The 17328-nt window shown below is 42.1% G+C and overlaps 1 protein-coding gene across 1 annotated transcript in view; it reads right to left on the bottom strand.

The window, feature by feature from the left end:
• Positions 1 to 13860: 13860 nt before the first annotated feature.
• Positions 13861 to 17328, bottom strand: part of PPP1R36 (protein phosphatase 1 regulatory subunit 36) — a 32469-nt gene continuing 29001 nt past the window's right edge. The window contains exons 8-11 of the mRNA XM_058566870.1: positions 15480 to 15522; positions 14983 to 15161; positions 14713 to 14904; positions 13861 to 14151 (exon numbers count right to left, since the gene is read on the bottom strand). Of these exons, the coding sequence (XP_058422853.1) occupies positions 13968 to 14151; positions 14713 to 14904; positions 14983 to 15161; positions 15480 to 15522 (598 nt within the window). The 3' untranslated portion in view covers positions 13861 to 13967. The remainder of the gene's footprint in view (positions 14152 to 14712; positions 14905 to 14982; positions 15162 to 15479; positions 15523 to 17328) is intronic.

Genomic DNA, 17328 nt, shown 5'->3' with positions numbered 1-17328 from the left:
GACATTTAGTTACCTCTCCCACTGGACTGTGAGCCCCTCAAGCATAGGAATAGCATCTTATTAATCTCTCAGTTTCTGGTCCCCACCCTAGTCCCTGGCACCAAATGAGCAGAATGCTGAATGAAGTTAATGAGCAAATAGAATTTAATTGCTAGATAATATACTGATACAGCGGAAAGAGTGAGAGCTGTATTTAGCTGTATGTATCCCTTAAGAACCTTGAAAATAAACAGGTGCACGTGCTTTCTTATCCTCCATTCCTCCATTGGTGGTTTGTCAGATGTGGCTTCAACAGAAATATATGGCTTGGCTTTCATGGTTGATTCATCCTCTTTCTCTGAATTGAGCATTCTTTTTAGCAGAGATTTGTATAAAACCATGGGGTCATGAAGTGATTATCTTAATTTCAAGTGTTACATCCAGATGAAGTGGGTCTAGGGGTCAACTGTGCTTCCACCTCTATTAGGACTCTCGTTTTAATTGCCTACACACATGAAAGAATGCCCGACCACGTCTCTGAGGCTTTCCCAAGGAAGCAACTTGAAATCAAATGTGGTTCACATAGACCAGGATTCTGGAGAGAAGAAGCAAAAACAAACTATATCTTAAGAATTGCAGTGGTTTCATAATAACAACATAAAAGCCAAGAGTTGAGAATATATATCAGAATTCAGGCTCCACTGGACCCCAAACAAACTAGGTAACTCTTCTAAAGTTTCGTGTGCTTTTTCCCAAGCCACAAGAGGAGTTAGAGCCTGGGAAACTGTAAAAATGAAGGATAATAGAACGCTACTAACAATCACGATACAAAGAAAATAGATGGTCTTTGTTTATTTATGATTATATATATGATCCATTCATAGAAAAAGCCCTAAGATAATTCACTATAAAAGGTATAAGCTCAGAGAAATGAACTTATGTTCACCCAAAAACCTGTACATGAATGTTTGTAGCAGCTTTACTTATAATAGCCACAAACTGGAAACAACCCATATGTCCTTCAAAGGATGAATTAAACAAACTATGGTACATCAACGTCATGGAATACTACTCAGTAATAAAAAGGAACAAACTGTTGATACATGCAACAACCTGGATGAATTTCCAGAAAATTATGCTGAGTGAAAAAAGCCAATGCCAAAAAGTTACATACTGTATGATTCCATGTATGTAACATTCTTGAAACGACAAAATTACAGAAATGGAGGACAGATTAGTGGTTGCCAGGGGTTAAGAACAGAAGTGTGTGGCTATAAAAGGGCAACACGAGGGATTCTTGTGGTGCTGGAATGTTCTGTATCTTGACTAGACCAATATCAATATGCTGGTTGTGAAATTGTACTATAATTTTCCAAGATGTTACCATGGGGAGAAACTGGGGAAAGGGTCCGCAGGATACCTCCCTCTGTATTATTTCTCACAACTGCCTGTGAATCTGCCATTATCTCAAAATAAAAAGTTTAACTAAAAAAAAAACAAGAAAAGATGTAAGCAACACAAAGTTGTAAAAATAGAAATATGAGAGACCAAAACTCTAAGCTCTTACAATTAAGCGTTAAATTTATTTCTGTGCTTCCTTGCAGCAAAAGAAAAAGATAGGTTATAGGTTTTTGTTCTCTGATGAAAGTAAGCTCAGTAAATTTTTAGGAGAGAAATCTTTCCCCTGGTGGTCAACCCTAAAAGAGAAATGAATTCAGTCTTAAAATACAACCCACCAAGCACAAAATAAGATCTATAGAGTCTAAGCAGGCTCACAGCCCAGGTGCTATTAATTTGAATGCGTGATGATCCCCGACTTGGTTAAGGGATCCCACCAGAAAAAATGATACAATTTTCATGGCTAGTCTTATACACAAGTGGAGTAGATGATCAGCCAAAAACTGTGGCTTCAGGGAAACCAAAAAACACTTCACAGCCCACCTCTGTCTTTCCTATGCGGTGTCTGAAGGTCCGCCTTTAGGATTGCACTTCTCTGGTTAAGAATTTTTGCTATCTGGAATTCTTCCAATAAAAATTCAGAGACTGGGCCTTGCTCAAGCGATGCGCACAGAGGGGGCCTCTGGGCATCTAAGAGACTCAGAAAAACCTGGAGAAAGTGACTGCAGATGCTCCTCCCCATCAAGGGCAATCCCCAACCTGTTCTTCTGGTCCCAGCTCTCAAGGTCTCAGCTCCTACAAGTATCCCCTCTCTGTCCTGAATTGGTCAGTTCTACCCACCCTACGAGATCATCTGTATCAGCCCACAAATGCGTTCTAGTATCGCCTATCTCTAAAAAGCTAGAACCCAAAACAACTCAAAAATAAAACTCCACCTCCTTCACCCTACATCACCCCCTAGCCTGTGCACCACTGCTTTCTCCCCTTCACGGCAAATTTGGCATTGTCCATCGTCTCAGTATCCACTTGCTCACTGACTCTCTCTACTCAGCCCATTTCAAGGGGGCTCCACACCTCCAAGTCTGCAGAGTTGACCTCCGTGCTCCCAAATCCAGTGGTCACCTCTGCTGTCATCTTACTAGTTCTCCCTGCAGCATTTCTACCCAGCTGCCCACTCCCTACTTATGTCACACTTTTTTCTCTTGTCTTCCATGACTTCTCACTCTCTCGGTTTTCCTCTTACCTCACTGGCTGGTGGCACACTCTGAAGTTGAGTTGTTGGAGCATGTAAAGGATTTGCTGCATTTCCTTGCTCGTCCTCTAACATCTAAAGTGTCCTACAGCTGGTCCTGTGTCTTCTCTATCTTTACTCTCTCCTTAGGTAATCTCATCTTGTCCCATAGCCAGTTACCTCTACATCTGTGTTTCCAGCTCTGATCTTTCCCTAGAACTCCAGATCTCTATATCCAAAGGCATCCTACTTGCATGACTAATTGGCATGTCAACCTTAACAAACCAAAACGGAACTCAAGATTTTCTCCCTCAACCTGTTCCTCATCCACTCTCCCCTATGGAAACCCTGAACACCCAGTTGCTTAGGCCAAATAGTTGCGAGTTATCCTTGCTTTCTCTTTTCTCATCCCCAACAGCCAGTCTGTCAGCAAATCCTGTCAACTTTACCTTATCCAGAATCCATTCCTAGTCCAAGTCACCATCTTTCCTCTCCTGGGCCACCTCTATAGCCTCTAACTGATCTCCCAGCCTCCATTCTCCGTCCCGCCACTCCTACCCCCAGCCCATTTTCTACACAGTAGCCAGTGTAATCCTTTCAGACATAAATTGGATCAGGGGGCCCACCCAGTGGTGTAGTGGGTAAGTTCTTACACTCCACTTTGGCAGCCCGGGGTTTGCAGGTTTGAATCCCGGGCACAAACACGCCACCCATCAAGCCATGCTGTGGTGGCATCCCACACACAAAATGGAGGAAGATGGGCACAGATGTTAGCTCAGGGCCAATCTTCCTCACCAAACAAATAAATAAATAAGTTTTAAAAAATAAAAATAAATCAATTGGATCATGTCACTCCTTTGACTAAAACCCTCTATTCTATTCCCATCCCAATTAGATAAAATCCCAGCATCTTGCCACAACCTACAAAGCACAAACCATCTGGTCCCTGCTAACTCCCTTGCATTCCACCATCCATTCCACCCTTTACCAGGAGGGACTCCAGCCACGTGGAACGGCGCAGACCATGTCTGACTTGTCGGGGGAGTATTCTCAAGGCCTAGCACAGCGGGTACATAATAAATATTTGTTTGTGAATCATTAAACCAATGATTTACTAAGACAAACTTACAATTCTAAACTGGGGACAACAGCTCTGTAACTCAGGGTCCTGATTTGAAAGGCCAGCAACTATAACCACCATTCTTCCTGGTTTGCTATGAGAACTGACGGAAAAATTTTCTAGTTCTAAGATCCACCCAATTGTTCTTCAATGGGTACATGTCACAGTGTGAGTCCTGTGATGACGTTTAGGGCTCCTCCTCACTTTATTCGTTGTGTGCAATGACACAAGACTCAAGTCCTCAAGCCAATGCTCCATTTGTGCCTTTCAGGTCTGCATCAGTGTGTGATTACCAGCCTATGACAAGGGATGTGTGTGGGGGAGGAGATCGTTATTCCCACGGTAAGCAACAGTGTTTGGGAGGAACCAGCACATTTATCTGTAGTCAGTGGGCTCAGGGAAGCTGCACAAAAGCACACACTCCCCTGAAGTGGGAAGTGTGCTGTAAATCTGCTACTGGATCCGTTGAGGCCTGGCAGCTGCTGCTCGCACAGCCTGAGGGAGATTCCAGTTGTCTGAGCTCGCAGGGGATTACTGAAATTTGTTACTATTTTCTTTTTCTTGAGGGTATGTTTTGTTTGTTTAACATTCTCATTCATGCTTTGGTCTGCTTTTCCCAAAGGAAAAGGACTGGGAAGAGGGTGTAATACTTGCCAGACAACCTGCAACTGCATCCGGGAGGACACGGAGAGTTGATACCTACTCACTTTTTCTCATCTTCCTTTCCATTGCCTGCCCTTTTTTTTTTCCTTCTGTAAATATTTAAGTTTGTGCCTCTAAAAAAAAGGGGGGGGGGCTACAAAACCATAATAACATTATTATGCCTAACAAATTTTTTTTTAATAATTTTATTTATTTATTTTTCCCCCAAGGCCCCAGTAGATAGTTGTATGTCATAGTTGCACATCCTTCTAGTTGCTACACGTGGGACGCGGCCTCAGCATGGCTGGAGAAGCGGTGCGTCGGGGCGCGCCCAGGACCAGACCCCGGGCCGCCGGCAGCAGAGCATGTGCACTCAACCACCAAGCCACGGGGCCGGCCCTATGCCTAAGAAATTTATGAATAATTCCTTAATATCAAATATCCCCTTAATAGTAAATTTCCCTGATTATATCATATATCTATATATATCTTAAAATAATTGGTTTGTTCAAATCAGGATTCAAGCAAGACCCACGCATTGCATTTGACAGATAGAATTTTAAGTCTCTTTTTTAACCTGAAGGTTCCCCTTCCCTCCTTTTCTCCCCCTTGTTACTTGTTGAAGAATAGAGAAATTTTTTCTGTAGAGTTCCCCCCATTTTGAATTTTTCTGATAGAATCCATGTAGTATTATTTGACATGTTTCTCCTCCCCTGAATTTCCTATAAATTGAATGTTAGATTTAGAGGCTCAATCTGATTTGGGTTTTATTTTTGGGCAGGAACAGGTCATAGGTGGTGTTGTCTATTCCCATCAGGGGGCACATGATGACCAGATGTCTCTCGTGAGGTTAGCTGCCACCAATGATCATTGCCTAGACCCATTATTCCATTAAGATTTTGCAAGATGGTAATATTCTAACCCTATCATTCCTTCTACATTTATTACCTGGAATATTGCTACACAGAGAAAATCTTCCCTCATCAACAATTTGAGTTGCCCTGAGGTTACTTTGAAAGGAAAATCACTGGCTGCCAGGGAAAAGAGGCAAACTCAGATGCACCAGCTGTGCTGCTTGGTAAGAATGTCCGTCAGAGCACTGGTGCAGGCGGAGCACGGAGTGACCAGTGGAAGTGAGATGTGAGCTCCTGCTATGTGGAGTCCTCTGCATGGGTGGTTCTGAGCTGGCGGATAGGTGAGCCCTTAGCTTCCACTTCACAACACAGTCTTCCGTGCATGCTATTCCAGTCTGTTGCTGAGCTTTGTCCTGACTCTGTGGGTCAGCTCTGAGGGCAGGAACTCCGCCTCGTACTTCTGGAGTCCCTCACAGACCTAGCAAGGCACTGAGCACCGAATAGGCTATCAATAAATGACTGACGACCGCTTATAAATCCAAGATGATAAACTATTTTGTCACTATCGTAATCATCCTCAAAAGCACTTCTCAAATGTCTATGGGGTCCCAGGGCTGGATGGAATGACAGAGCTCCACCCCTCAATAAGTCTTAAATCAATAATGGACAACACCACTAAAGAGCAACATGAAGGAGCCAGATATTTGAAGCAGCCCTAAATGAATACACAAAATACACAGATATGTTCAAAAGGTGATAAGTTACTGCCCAGTTGCCTTCCAGAAGGCTCACACCAGAGTACGCTTCCCTGTCAGTGTATAAGAATGCCTACTTTCCAGCCACTTGCCGACATTAGACATTACCATTTCTTGGAATCTTTGCTAATTCTATAGGTGAAAATGGAATCATATGTTCTAATTTATACTTCCAACTAGTAGTGAGAATGAATATTTCTTCACATTGGCCACTTGTGTTTCTCCTTTTGTGGCTAATTACTTATTCATATCTGTTGCTCACAGGCAGTGAGGTCCCTATGTACTGCCGGATGGGAGTGGGTGATAGGTGTCACCACTATGCAAGAAATCAGGGACATTTTAAAAATATATATATATTGTACCAAAAATAGGAAATACATGTAAACAAAAAATATTTAAAGAAAAATCATTCATAATCCTGCTTCTCAGAGAGAATCATTGTTAATAACTTAATTATTTCCTTCCAGACATTCTACACATATAGGTACATGTGTTTTTTACACACATGGGATCTTACTTTATTCAGCTTTTCTGTAACCTGTTTTCCTCATAGGAATCTTTGCAATTTCTTCAAAGGCTGACAAAGCAATAAAAGAAAGATAGAGTCCACTAACAGAAAAATAAGACAGGATATGAAAAAGTAACTATTCACAAAAAGAGAACACAAATGACCAATGTGAAGAGGTAGTCAGCCTTACTGCTAACTGGAAGTATAAAGTAGAACAAACATACAATTCCATTTTCCACTACCATAGAATTGAGAAAGATTCGAAGAAATGATAATGCCCCGAGAGGAGGTGAGCATTCTTATACACAGATGGTGGGAGCGTGCTTTGGGGCTAGCCTTCTGGGAGGAAATTGGGCAATGTTAAGGTCTTGAGAGTGAGCGTGCTCTCTGACGCTGCTACCTCACCTACTGGGCTTTATCCTAAGGAAATGACCAGCAGTTTGAGTGACAGTGTGTGTGTGAAAGAAAGTAGGGGATTGAGCAAGGACATTGTGACATATTCATACCATAGAACACCACAGGGCCATTCAAATCATGTTTTAGGTGGGTATTGGCTAACTGGGAGAATGTTCATGATGCATTACCACGTGAAGGAGGGAGGTTGCAGACAAGGGTGCATGGCATGACCCATTTTTATTTGTACATATATGTACACAAATGCTGAAAGGAGATTCACAAACATAAACAATGAGTTAACCTGGGGGATGAGATTATGAGCATTTATTTTTCTTTGTGCTTTTCTAAGGTTTTTGTATTTCTTCATGTTTTCTTAAGGTTTTTTACACTGAACAAGGATTACTTCTGTAAATGAGGGGGGTGATGTCACTAAAAATTATTTCTAAGAGAAGTCCAGGTTGATAAGGGGCAACCACGAGTAGACTCAGGACTTCAATTCTATATAGCTCCAATGTTCTGACACTGGCCACTGAGGGCAGAAGAGGTGACTTCCGCAAAGGTCCTAGGTTTGGGTGGCCACTCTCGTGCCAGGCTTCAGTGTGGCCTGACTTCTCAGGGGAAGAGCTGAGGCATTCTCCTTTTGCTCTGCTTAGGCCTCTGGATTAGAGGTAGGAGCAGTGAAGGAAATGAGAACCAATCATTCTGTACAGGAGGGGGAGGGAGGCCAAGGTGCAGAGGAAGTGGCCTTCACACCAAGCCCCTTGGCATGGCTCACCTAGACTGCTTCAGGCATCCCCCTCACCCCCCAGAGAGAAAGCCACCAGCATGCGCCCAAACTCAGAGACAGAGAACAACCTTACAAACCCACTGCCAGACACAGACTGCTCTGGAGACCTTCTGCAAATTCAACCAGAGGACAGTTCACTCTGTGCTCTCAGTCCCCTGAAACTGCTTGCTTTCTGCCAACATGTTCAGAGAGAGGGGGGCTGAATGGTAATGGGCCTGGGGGAGTCAAATTTATTTTCTTTTTTGGTATAAAAATTAGCTGAGAGGGGCTGGCCCGGTGGCAGAGCGGTTAAACTTCCATGCACTCCGCTTCGCTGGCCTGGGTTTGGATCTCGGGCACAGACATACTCTACTCATCAGCCATGCTGTAGAGGCGTCCCACATACAAAATAGAGGAAGAGTGGCACAGATGTTAGCTCAGGGTGAATCTCCCTCAACAACAAAAAACAATTAGCTGAGAGATCAGAATGTCAAATGTCAAGTCAAAATCAGATGATTTGTCTCGCTGATGGAACCAAAGCTCAAAACAGCGTGTATAGGACACGCTGACATAGTTGGGCAGGCTGAATCCTAGAAGAGGGTGATGGTTCAAATGTTATAAGATGCTGGAGGAGGCAGCCTTAAAACAAAGACCAAATAGAAAAAGACATCCATAGCCAGCGAGAAAAGGTCAAGAAATAAGACCCCATCTTTCCTATCTAAAGGAGAAGTCCTCGCTACTCTCTGACCAACCCTGAGTCCAGCTCAACTGCACGAGGCCTCATCACCACCCGGTTTTCAGGTCTGAACGCTGTGAGGACCCCAAGAAGCATTCCCTGATACCCTCCACCCCATCTCTACCTATCCAGACCCCTTACCTCTTCAGGAGCTATCTCTATGCCCATCTCTCAACCCCCTGACCCGGTAGGTTCTCTCCTGTGAGCGCTATGATTTTTCTTGACTTCTGACTTCCAGCCTCTTTTTTGAGCATGTACTTGTCTTCTCCTTCTGCCCAGAGAGCAACGTGAATAAAGGACTGCACGTTGTCCGTCTCTATGTCCACATGATCAGGTGCTACGTGAGTAACTGCTGATCATTTTTTTAATCAAATTTTTATTTTAGAACAGTTTTAAATTTAAAGAAAAATTGCAAAGATAGTATAGAGAATTCCTGTATACCTCATGCCCAATTTCCCATATTATTAACATCTTATATTAGTATGGTACATTTGCCACAATTAAGGAACCAATATGGATACATTATTATTAGTTACAATCCATTCTTTATTGGGATTTCCTTAATTTCTTCCTAGTGTCCTTTTTCTGCTTCAGGATCCCATCCAGGAAACTATATTATGTTTACTCATCATGTGGTGGTTTCTCAGACTTTCCTTGTTTGTTTTTAATTGAGATATAATTCACTTACCATAAAATTTACTCTTTTAAAGTGTACGATTTAGTGATAGTCTATTCGCAAAGTTGTGTAGCCACTAGCACTATCTAATCCCAGGACATTTTCATCACCCCAAGAAGAAACTCTGTCCCTCTCAGCAGTCACTCCCCATCCCCTCCTCCCCTCAGCCTCTGGCAACTACTAATCTACCTTGTCTTTATGGATTTCCCTTTTCTGGACATTTCATATCATTGGAATCATAGAATATGTGGCCTTTCGTGTCTGGCTTCTTTCATTTAGCATGATGTTTTCAAGCTTCATTCACATTGTAGCATGATTAGTACTTCATTCGTTTTTATGGCTGCATAATATTCCATTGCATGGATATACCACATTTTGTTTATCCATTCATCAATTGTTGGACATTTGGGTTGTTCCACTTTTTGGCTATTAGGAATAATGCTTCTATGACCATTTGTGTACAAGTTTTTGTGTAAACATATGTTTTCAATTCTCTTGGGTAAATAGCTAGGAGTGAAATTGCTAGATCATATGGTAACTCTATGCTTAACTTTTTGACAGTTTTCCAAAGTGGTTGCATCATTTTACGTTCCCACCAGCAATGTTCTGAAGGTTCTGATATCTCCACATCCTCATCAACACTTGGTCTTGTCTGTCTTTGCTCATAGCCATCCTAGTGGGTGTGAAATGGTATTTCCTTGTGGTTTTGATTTGCATTTCCCCAATGACTAATGATGTTGAGCACTTTTTCATGTGCTTATTGGCCATTTGTATATATTCTTTGTATTCAAATCCTTCACCCATTTTAAAATTGAATTATTTATTTTTTATTGTGGAGTTGTAAGAGTTCATTATATATTCTGAATACTAGATCCTTATCATGTACATGATTTGCAAATATTTTCTCCTATTCTGTTTTCGCTTTTTTTCTTTATAACAGCTTCATTGAGATATAATTCACATGCCATACAATTCACCATTCAAGCGTACAATTCAATTGTTTTTAGAATAGTCACAGAGTTATAGAACCATCACCCTCATTTTCTTGATAGTGTCCTTTGAAACACAAAAGTTAATTTTCATGAAGTTCAATTTATCAATTTTTACTTTGGTTGCTTGTATTTTGGTGTCATTCATGTTTAAGAAACTATTGCCTAACCCAAGATCATGAAGATTTACTCCTGTGTTTTCTGCTAAGAGTTTTCTAGTTTTAGCTCTTAAATTTAGATCCGTGATCCATTTTGAGCTAAATTTTGTTTATGGTGTAAGGTAGGGATCCAACTTCGTTTTTTTGCATGGGAATATCCAGTTGTCCCAGCACCATTTGTTGAAAAGACTATTCTTTCCCCACTGAGTTGTCCTGGCACCCTTGTCGAAAATCAATTGACTATAAACGTATGGGTTTATTTCTGGACTCTTGATACTATTTTATTGGTCTAAATGTCTATTCTTATACCAGTACCACATAGGCTTGATTTCTGTAGCTTTGTAGTAAGTTTTGAAATCAGAACCTGTTAGTCCTCCAACTTTGTTCTTCTTTTCCAAGATTGTTTTAGCTACCTGAGTTGTAAGAAGCTTAAAGTAAGAAACCTCCAAATTGTCTTCTAAGGTGGCTGTACTATTTTGATTTCCACCAGCAATGAATAAGAGTCCTGTTGCTCTGCATCCTCACCAGCATTTGGTATTGTCAGGTTTTTTGGATTTTAGCCATTCTAATAAGTGTGCAGTGGTATCTCATTGCTTTTTGCAACTTGCATTCCCTAATGACAAACGATATTGAGCATCTCTTCATATGCTCCTCATGTGTATAGCTTCTTTGGTAACATTTCTCTGTTCATATCTTTTGTCTATTTTTTCATGGGATTGTTTTTTTCCTTCATGTTGAGTTTTAAGAGTTCTTTTCATATTTTGTATACAAATCCTCTATCAGATATGTGTTTTGCAAATATTTTCTCCCAGCTTGTAGTTTGTCTTTTCATTCTCTTAATTGCTGAATATTTTGTATAAAAAACCCCTCTTGGTAAGCTTTAACAATGCCCTTGCTTAAAAACCATCAAAGAGTACCCATTCAAGGCTGCTGCCTTGTGAATTACAAAAAGAGATTCCCTCTGGAAAGACCCAGAAGCAGGTAAAGATATGCATTTGGATTTCAGCCCCCATCCACCTGCTTGGCTGGTGCCTTTGCGCAAGGCACAAACTACACAGTCACATTGCAACAACCCACATTGATCTTTAGTGTATCCTTAATACACTTATAGAACCTTCCATAATAGGGCTCTAATACCAGCTACATATCTCATCCTTCTACCCTTCCTCTCTACACCCACAAAAGCCTTATCTCGGCAACTTGAAGAGCTTTGCTTCCAGCCTCAAGACTTTCGTGTTTCTTCTGCCAGAGTGGCAGGCTGACTTTTAAGATGCCCCGCAATGATCCTCACCTGCTGGTATTCATGGCCTCATGTGGTCCCCTTCCCTTGAGAGTGGGCTGGACCCTGTGACTTGCTTCTAATGAATAGAATAGAGCAAAAGTGATGGAAAATCAGTTCCAATACTAGGGTTGTAAGTGACTATAACTTCTGCCTTGCTTGCACTCTCTCTTCCCCTCTTACTTGTTCCCTCTGATGAAGCTGCTTACAGCGAGGCTCACGTGGCAAAGAACTGAGGGAGGCCTTGGGCCAACAGCTTATGAGGAGCTGAGGCCTCAGTCCAACAGCCTGCAAGAAACAATCCTGCCAACAACCACTTGAGTCATATTGAAAGCAAATCAACTCCCAATTGAGCCTTTAGATGACTTCAGCCCTGGTTGACACTTTGATTGAACATTTTGAGAGCCTGTTGAGTCAGAAGATTCAGCTAAGCTGCACCCAGATGCCTGACCCACAGAAACTGCGAGATAATAAATGTTACTGTTTTAAGCCACCATGTTCGGGGATAATTTGTTACATGGCAATAGATAGCTGATACAGTCAGGAATATTACCCTCCTTCCTTCCCATCTCTCTAACATCTATATGTCTTCAAGTCTCAGATTAAATGTCACTTCCTCAGGAATGACTTCCATTTCTCCTGAGAATCCCCCACACCCGGCAAATCTCTGGTTACAGCCTCTCCTAGCATTCTCTTCTTCTCTTCTGCAGCACTCGTTGCCATTGCAATTAGTTCATTCCTTGAGTATTTGTTTCCCGTCTGTCTTCCCCCAGGACTGTCAGTTACAAATCAGAGCAGGCTCTATTTTTTCCACACTGAATTCCCAGCACCAAACATGATGCCCAGCACAGAGTGGGGATATAGCAATTGTAGGATGAAAAAATGAATAAACAAATGAATGCATTAATAAATGAAGTACACCAAAGCCTCACCATTCAGAAAGGAGGAAGAGAAAAGCCCAGTGCTCTAGTAATTCCCAAGCTTTATTTTTTAAAATACCAAAACACAAAAACAAAAAACCAAAATAAAACCATCTCAACATATTCTAAGTAAAAATTTGTTACAACAGAGTGCATTATAACCAAATTATCTACATAAATAAAAAGACCAACAAGGGTTACCTCCTAGTCCAGGATTTTGATAAAACCTTGGCAATTGTAACAGGAATTGACCTGGATACTAAAGGATGAGAGAGTAAAGACAGGGCATGTGTCACAGAAGCTGCCCCACATTATCAATAGGCTGGAGTTGGTGTTCCTCTGCTCTTGATATTAAATCTTGGAAAGGTATCTAGCTTTTCCTGAAACGAATGAATTTTTAGCTAAACACTGAAAGGAGGATTTTGAAGTTTGAGGATAAACCTGTGGCCACAGAAAAGTAAATTCAGTCCAGTTGTTTTAATTGGCTACACTCCTGCAGGACTTCTTAAGTGACAATACTCTATAATCAGCAGCTCAGTATGGTACTCCACCTGGTGAACTGGTTTCATCGGCAATTCCTGATCTTCACTGCCTCCAGATAACAGCCAGCGCACCTCTCGCAGGACCTCCAGGGCTCAGCTGACCTTCCCAGCCTGCTCTTTACTGCGCCCCCTCACGTGCATGTACTTGCTCTCGTCATTCCTCAGTCACCGGGTACACTTTTTCATCTCTGTGCCTTTGCATGTGTTCTCCCTCTGACTGGAAGTCCCCCTTCAGTGCCACCCATCCCTGCAAAGCCACGTTCAAGTCAGAACACTCCTGGACTCCCGGAAGTGACGGCTCTCCTGATCTGTCCTCTCAGAGCACTCAGTGTTTGCCTCTTTCACGGCCTCTCACAGGTCAGTACTGTATTGTGAGCAGGTATGTACTTACTTGTCTTCTCTACTACCCAGACCTGGAGGATACAGTCTCTGTCTTAACGATCTGTTTTCCCTACATAACCCAGCACAAGGCTTGCATGGAGCAGAGGCTTAGTAAATATTTGTTGTTAAATGAATAAATGAGAGAATGAATGAAGCATATAAGCTAAAAAGGCTTCTAAATGAATCAGATATACTTTATATCTCAATACCAATAATAATATAGCCATAGAAAAAGATTTAATATTAAAAACATTTTAATCTTTTTATGAACTTTTGTTTTCAAATGTACTAAAGACACTCTCTCATAAAGCAAAAAAGAACTTAGAAATGAATAAACAGAATGTTTTTTCACTAGTACACTAGAACATTGGCTAAAAGTTTTAATACCTTACTCTAAATAGCCACACAGGAGCCAAAGAAGTAAATAAATAGCAAAGCAAACTATTAAATACACGAAAACGAGCTTTACAAGAGCTTTCCGGAATTCTTTAATAGTCTATTGCTGAACTTTTAACAAAATGGTTTGAACAACTTTAAAAGTTTAATAATAACAAATATTAGTCCTACATAACGTGATTAAGTCAAAGTAGTTTACTTCAAATACAGAGACTTAATTACAGAAATGGAATGTACCAGATTATTTAGGGAATGTTTGAGAGGATAGTGCTCTCATGACTAAGTCCAGTGTATCCTGAATCCTCATGTCATTTCTTTCTACCAGGGAAGGATGTCTCCCAGACGGTTTCATGTTTTCCTCTGGTTCAAGGGGGAGAAGGGTATGGGGGTTGAACAGACATCGAGGCTCCCCCAAGATGCCAACTCTGTGAAAAGAATTATTGGTACAGCCGAAGTAGTCAGGCCAAAGACTAAGGTGAATGGTTGTGCTTGTGTGTGTGTGTGTGTGTGTGTGTGTGTGTGTACTAAAGCCAAGACTCACACACACACACACACACACACACCCCTATCTTTATTTTATTTTTTTGAACCTTCCCCTGTTTCCATGAACCACCACTGGGGTCTTAAACATAGGTTCAAAAACTCAGCCCATAACCAGATTTTGTACTGGCCCTTCCCATATTTCCCAAAGATGATTCTTCTAATGGAAAAACTTCAGCCTTAGAAAGTTTGCTGCTCACTCCTCCAAATTAGAATGATTTGGAGTCTAGCATAACTTTCTAGCAATATTTTCTAGTCTAGATGGGTGTACCAAGAGCTGCTCTGGAAAGGAAACAGGTGGAGAGGAGTAGGGGGTGGGTAGGAGGGCAGTGCTTTCATCTTTGTTCAACTCTCTGGCAGAGGCATGGGATCTGAGCAACTGCCCCTCCCGGGCCCTACCTAGGGAGCGACACTCAGGCTCTCCTTTCTCTCCACGGGCCACTTACTTTGGCATGGGCACAGAGTCCAGATTCTCCATGTCTTCTTGCATCTGAGCTGGGATTTTGATGCCTCCTCGACGATACTTTTTCTCAAAGATATTCTGAGCTTTTTCTCTGAGAGATGGCAGCAGAGTCGACATGACTGGAGAGCGCATGTTAATGGCTTTTTTAATCGCTGGGCGTTTTGCCATCATTCTCCTGTGAGGGGGAAGAGGTGATATTTAGGTCACATCATCTTGTTTTCTAGAAATGTCCTTGAGCTTAGGAAAGTCATACCTGAACTGTACCAAAGTCATGCGTTTCTTTTCCCCTCCTGCTTCTTCGTCCTCACGCCTCCTTTGAGGGATGTTGAACATACTGGTACGAAACAGCCTCCCGATTTCTTCCTCAATCTCCGTGAAGTGTTGACGTCGGAAGACAATCCAAGCCACATACGTGCAGAAAGTGTAAAAGCACTATGACAGAAAACAGACAGGAATAACACCCACAGCTACATGGAAAGCTCCCAGCTGTCTATCTAACACTGCTAAGTAGACGCAAACCCAGATGACCCAATTGCTCCACATTCCTGAAAAGCTGTGGGAAATTACACATGTACTCACCTTTGCAGCAGGAAAATCAGGCCAAAAACTTAAGGCGTGGCGTACAGCTTGTTAGCATCTTTTTTAGAAAGGATAGTCACCAAAAATAAGTGCCTGACAAATGGCTATCAGTTATTGCTATACTTCATGTTTCATATCAAAGTGAAAAGCTTCAGAACGTAAGTGACTCACCTCAAAGAATTTCCAGTCTTTTTGTGTATCTGATATTTTCTCCCTGCAATATAACAAATCACAACCATTGGTTGAGAGGAAAGTTCAATCTTTCAGTGATCTAGGCAAGCCCTTATCTTCAAAAGGTCCCTTTGCAGGATCATTTCCTGTGGCCTCAAGACTATTTAGCCACATAAATGCTATCAAAAGGCATTGATAATGAGTCCCAATATCTTTTTCTTCGACTTCTTAGGTTACCCAGATCAAAACCCCTAGAGCTTTTGGTGAAAAGTTAATCAACATAAATTCAGGATAAACAAGCCAGCAAGGAAATGTATTCTTCCAAATGCTTCTGGTGATGTGAGTGTTGGGGAGGTGAGGAGATTGGAAAGGTGTTGAAGAGGTAACACGAGGTGTTAGTAGGTATGGAAGTAATGAAGTAGAGGGTAAGTCTAAAAGGAAGAAAAAGAAAAAAATCTTAAATAATGGTTATGGCCATTGGGTGCAAAAAGAAATAGAAACAAAATGGACAAAGGTCTATGCCATGCAATCCATTGACCGGGGACAGTAGCGTGCTCTTCCTCCTGAATGAGGTATATAGACTGAGCCTCGTCTCTTAAAGGCAGGCATTTGCCCAGGAGTTCTTGCAACACAAACTCAATGTTAAGGATACTAGACTGACATGGGCATACTTAGTGAACCTGGCCTCCCCTCCCCAACACAGGCCATTCTGATTCTGATTCCAGCCTTATGACAGCAGGCACGGCCTGGGGAGGACTTGAGAGTTGATGGAGAGGGCTGTGCACCTGCAGTCACGTCATCAGTCATGGGGCCAAGGCTGGACCCAGGGCACTCCAAGGTTGATCCTGCATTTGCTTCTGCTTTTGCTTGGGCCTTCCTCAGAGTAACTGACCCCTAGGATTGACCCTGGTATCAGACTCTCCAGAACCGTCCTGAACTCCCATGGTCTGGGGAGATGACCCAAACCCCTCAGGACCTCCCGTCTTCTCACAGGGACTTCATGGTCGGTACAGGCCCAAACTAGCCCTCCATTTGGGGGAACCACTGAAGAGATAGTTCAGCTTTTACTGGGGTAGGTTCCTCCCTTCCTGCAGACTCTTCATTTACACACTCGTGTGCAAGTCTTCAACAAAGAGTCATGGCAATAGTTATTAAAGTGAGTGTTTACTAAGTGTGGACTCTGCGCCAAGTACTATGCTAAGCTCTTTACATTTATTATCATATTTAGTTCCCACAAGATCCCTATGATGTAGTCAGCACTATTATTTCCACTTTATAGTTGAGGAAACGGAAGTTGAGACTGAAGTTCAAAGACGTATATTTAATTAGGTGCAAAGTCTGTACTCAGGCCTGTCATATTTCCACATTTGTTCTTGTAACCAGAACACTAGGGAAACAAGCTTTTTCTTTAGAATATTTTGCAGATAAAAATATTAAACCCCATTGCCCAGTGGAAACTTTTCAGGACAAGCCTCAGCATCCTTCTGTACCACCTGAAGCCTCCACCTGCTGGGAGCACTTATATGGCATTTCCGCTCTTCCATGGCCTCTGCCACCTGAACCCTGAGCCCATGCAGACCTGCCAAGCAGAAGTGGACACCAACCAAACCCTGTTCTCGGAATACCAAGTCAGCCTGCGCTCTGGGAGAAGGTTTAGAGCAGCATTTACATGGGCACGACCCAAACCAGTACCATCTCAGCAAGGTTTTGAAATGACAGAATGGTTGCCCAGGAAACACACACCTTCTCTCCTTGTCTTCTCTTTCATCCTTTTTTTAAACATTATTAGAAGGTACCATAAGCCTCCTCCCCTTTCCCTCAAGTTGCCATAAAACTGGGACTTCTTTCT

This window comes from Diceros bicornis, chromosome 24 (assembly GCF_020826845.1).
Source record: "Diceros bicornis minor isolate mBicDic1 chromosome 24, mDicBic1.mat.cur, whole genome shotgun sequence".
NCBI lineage: Eukaryota > Metazoa > Chordata > Mammalia > Perissodactyla > Rhinocerotidae > Diceros > Diceros bicornis.
This window is presented reverse-complemented; position numbering and strand designations above follow the sequence as displayed.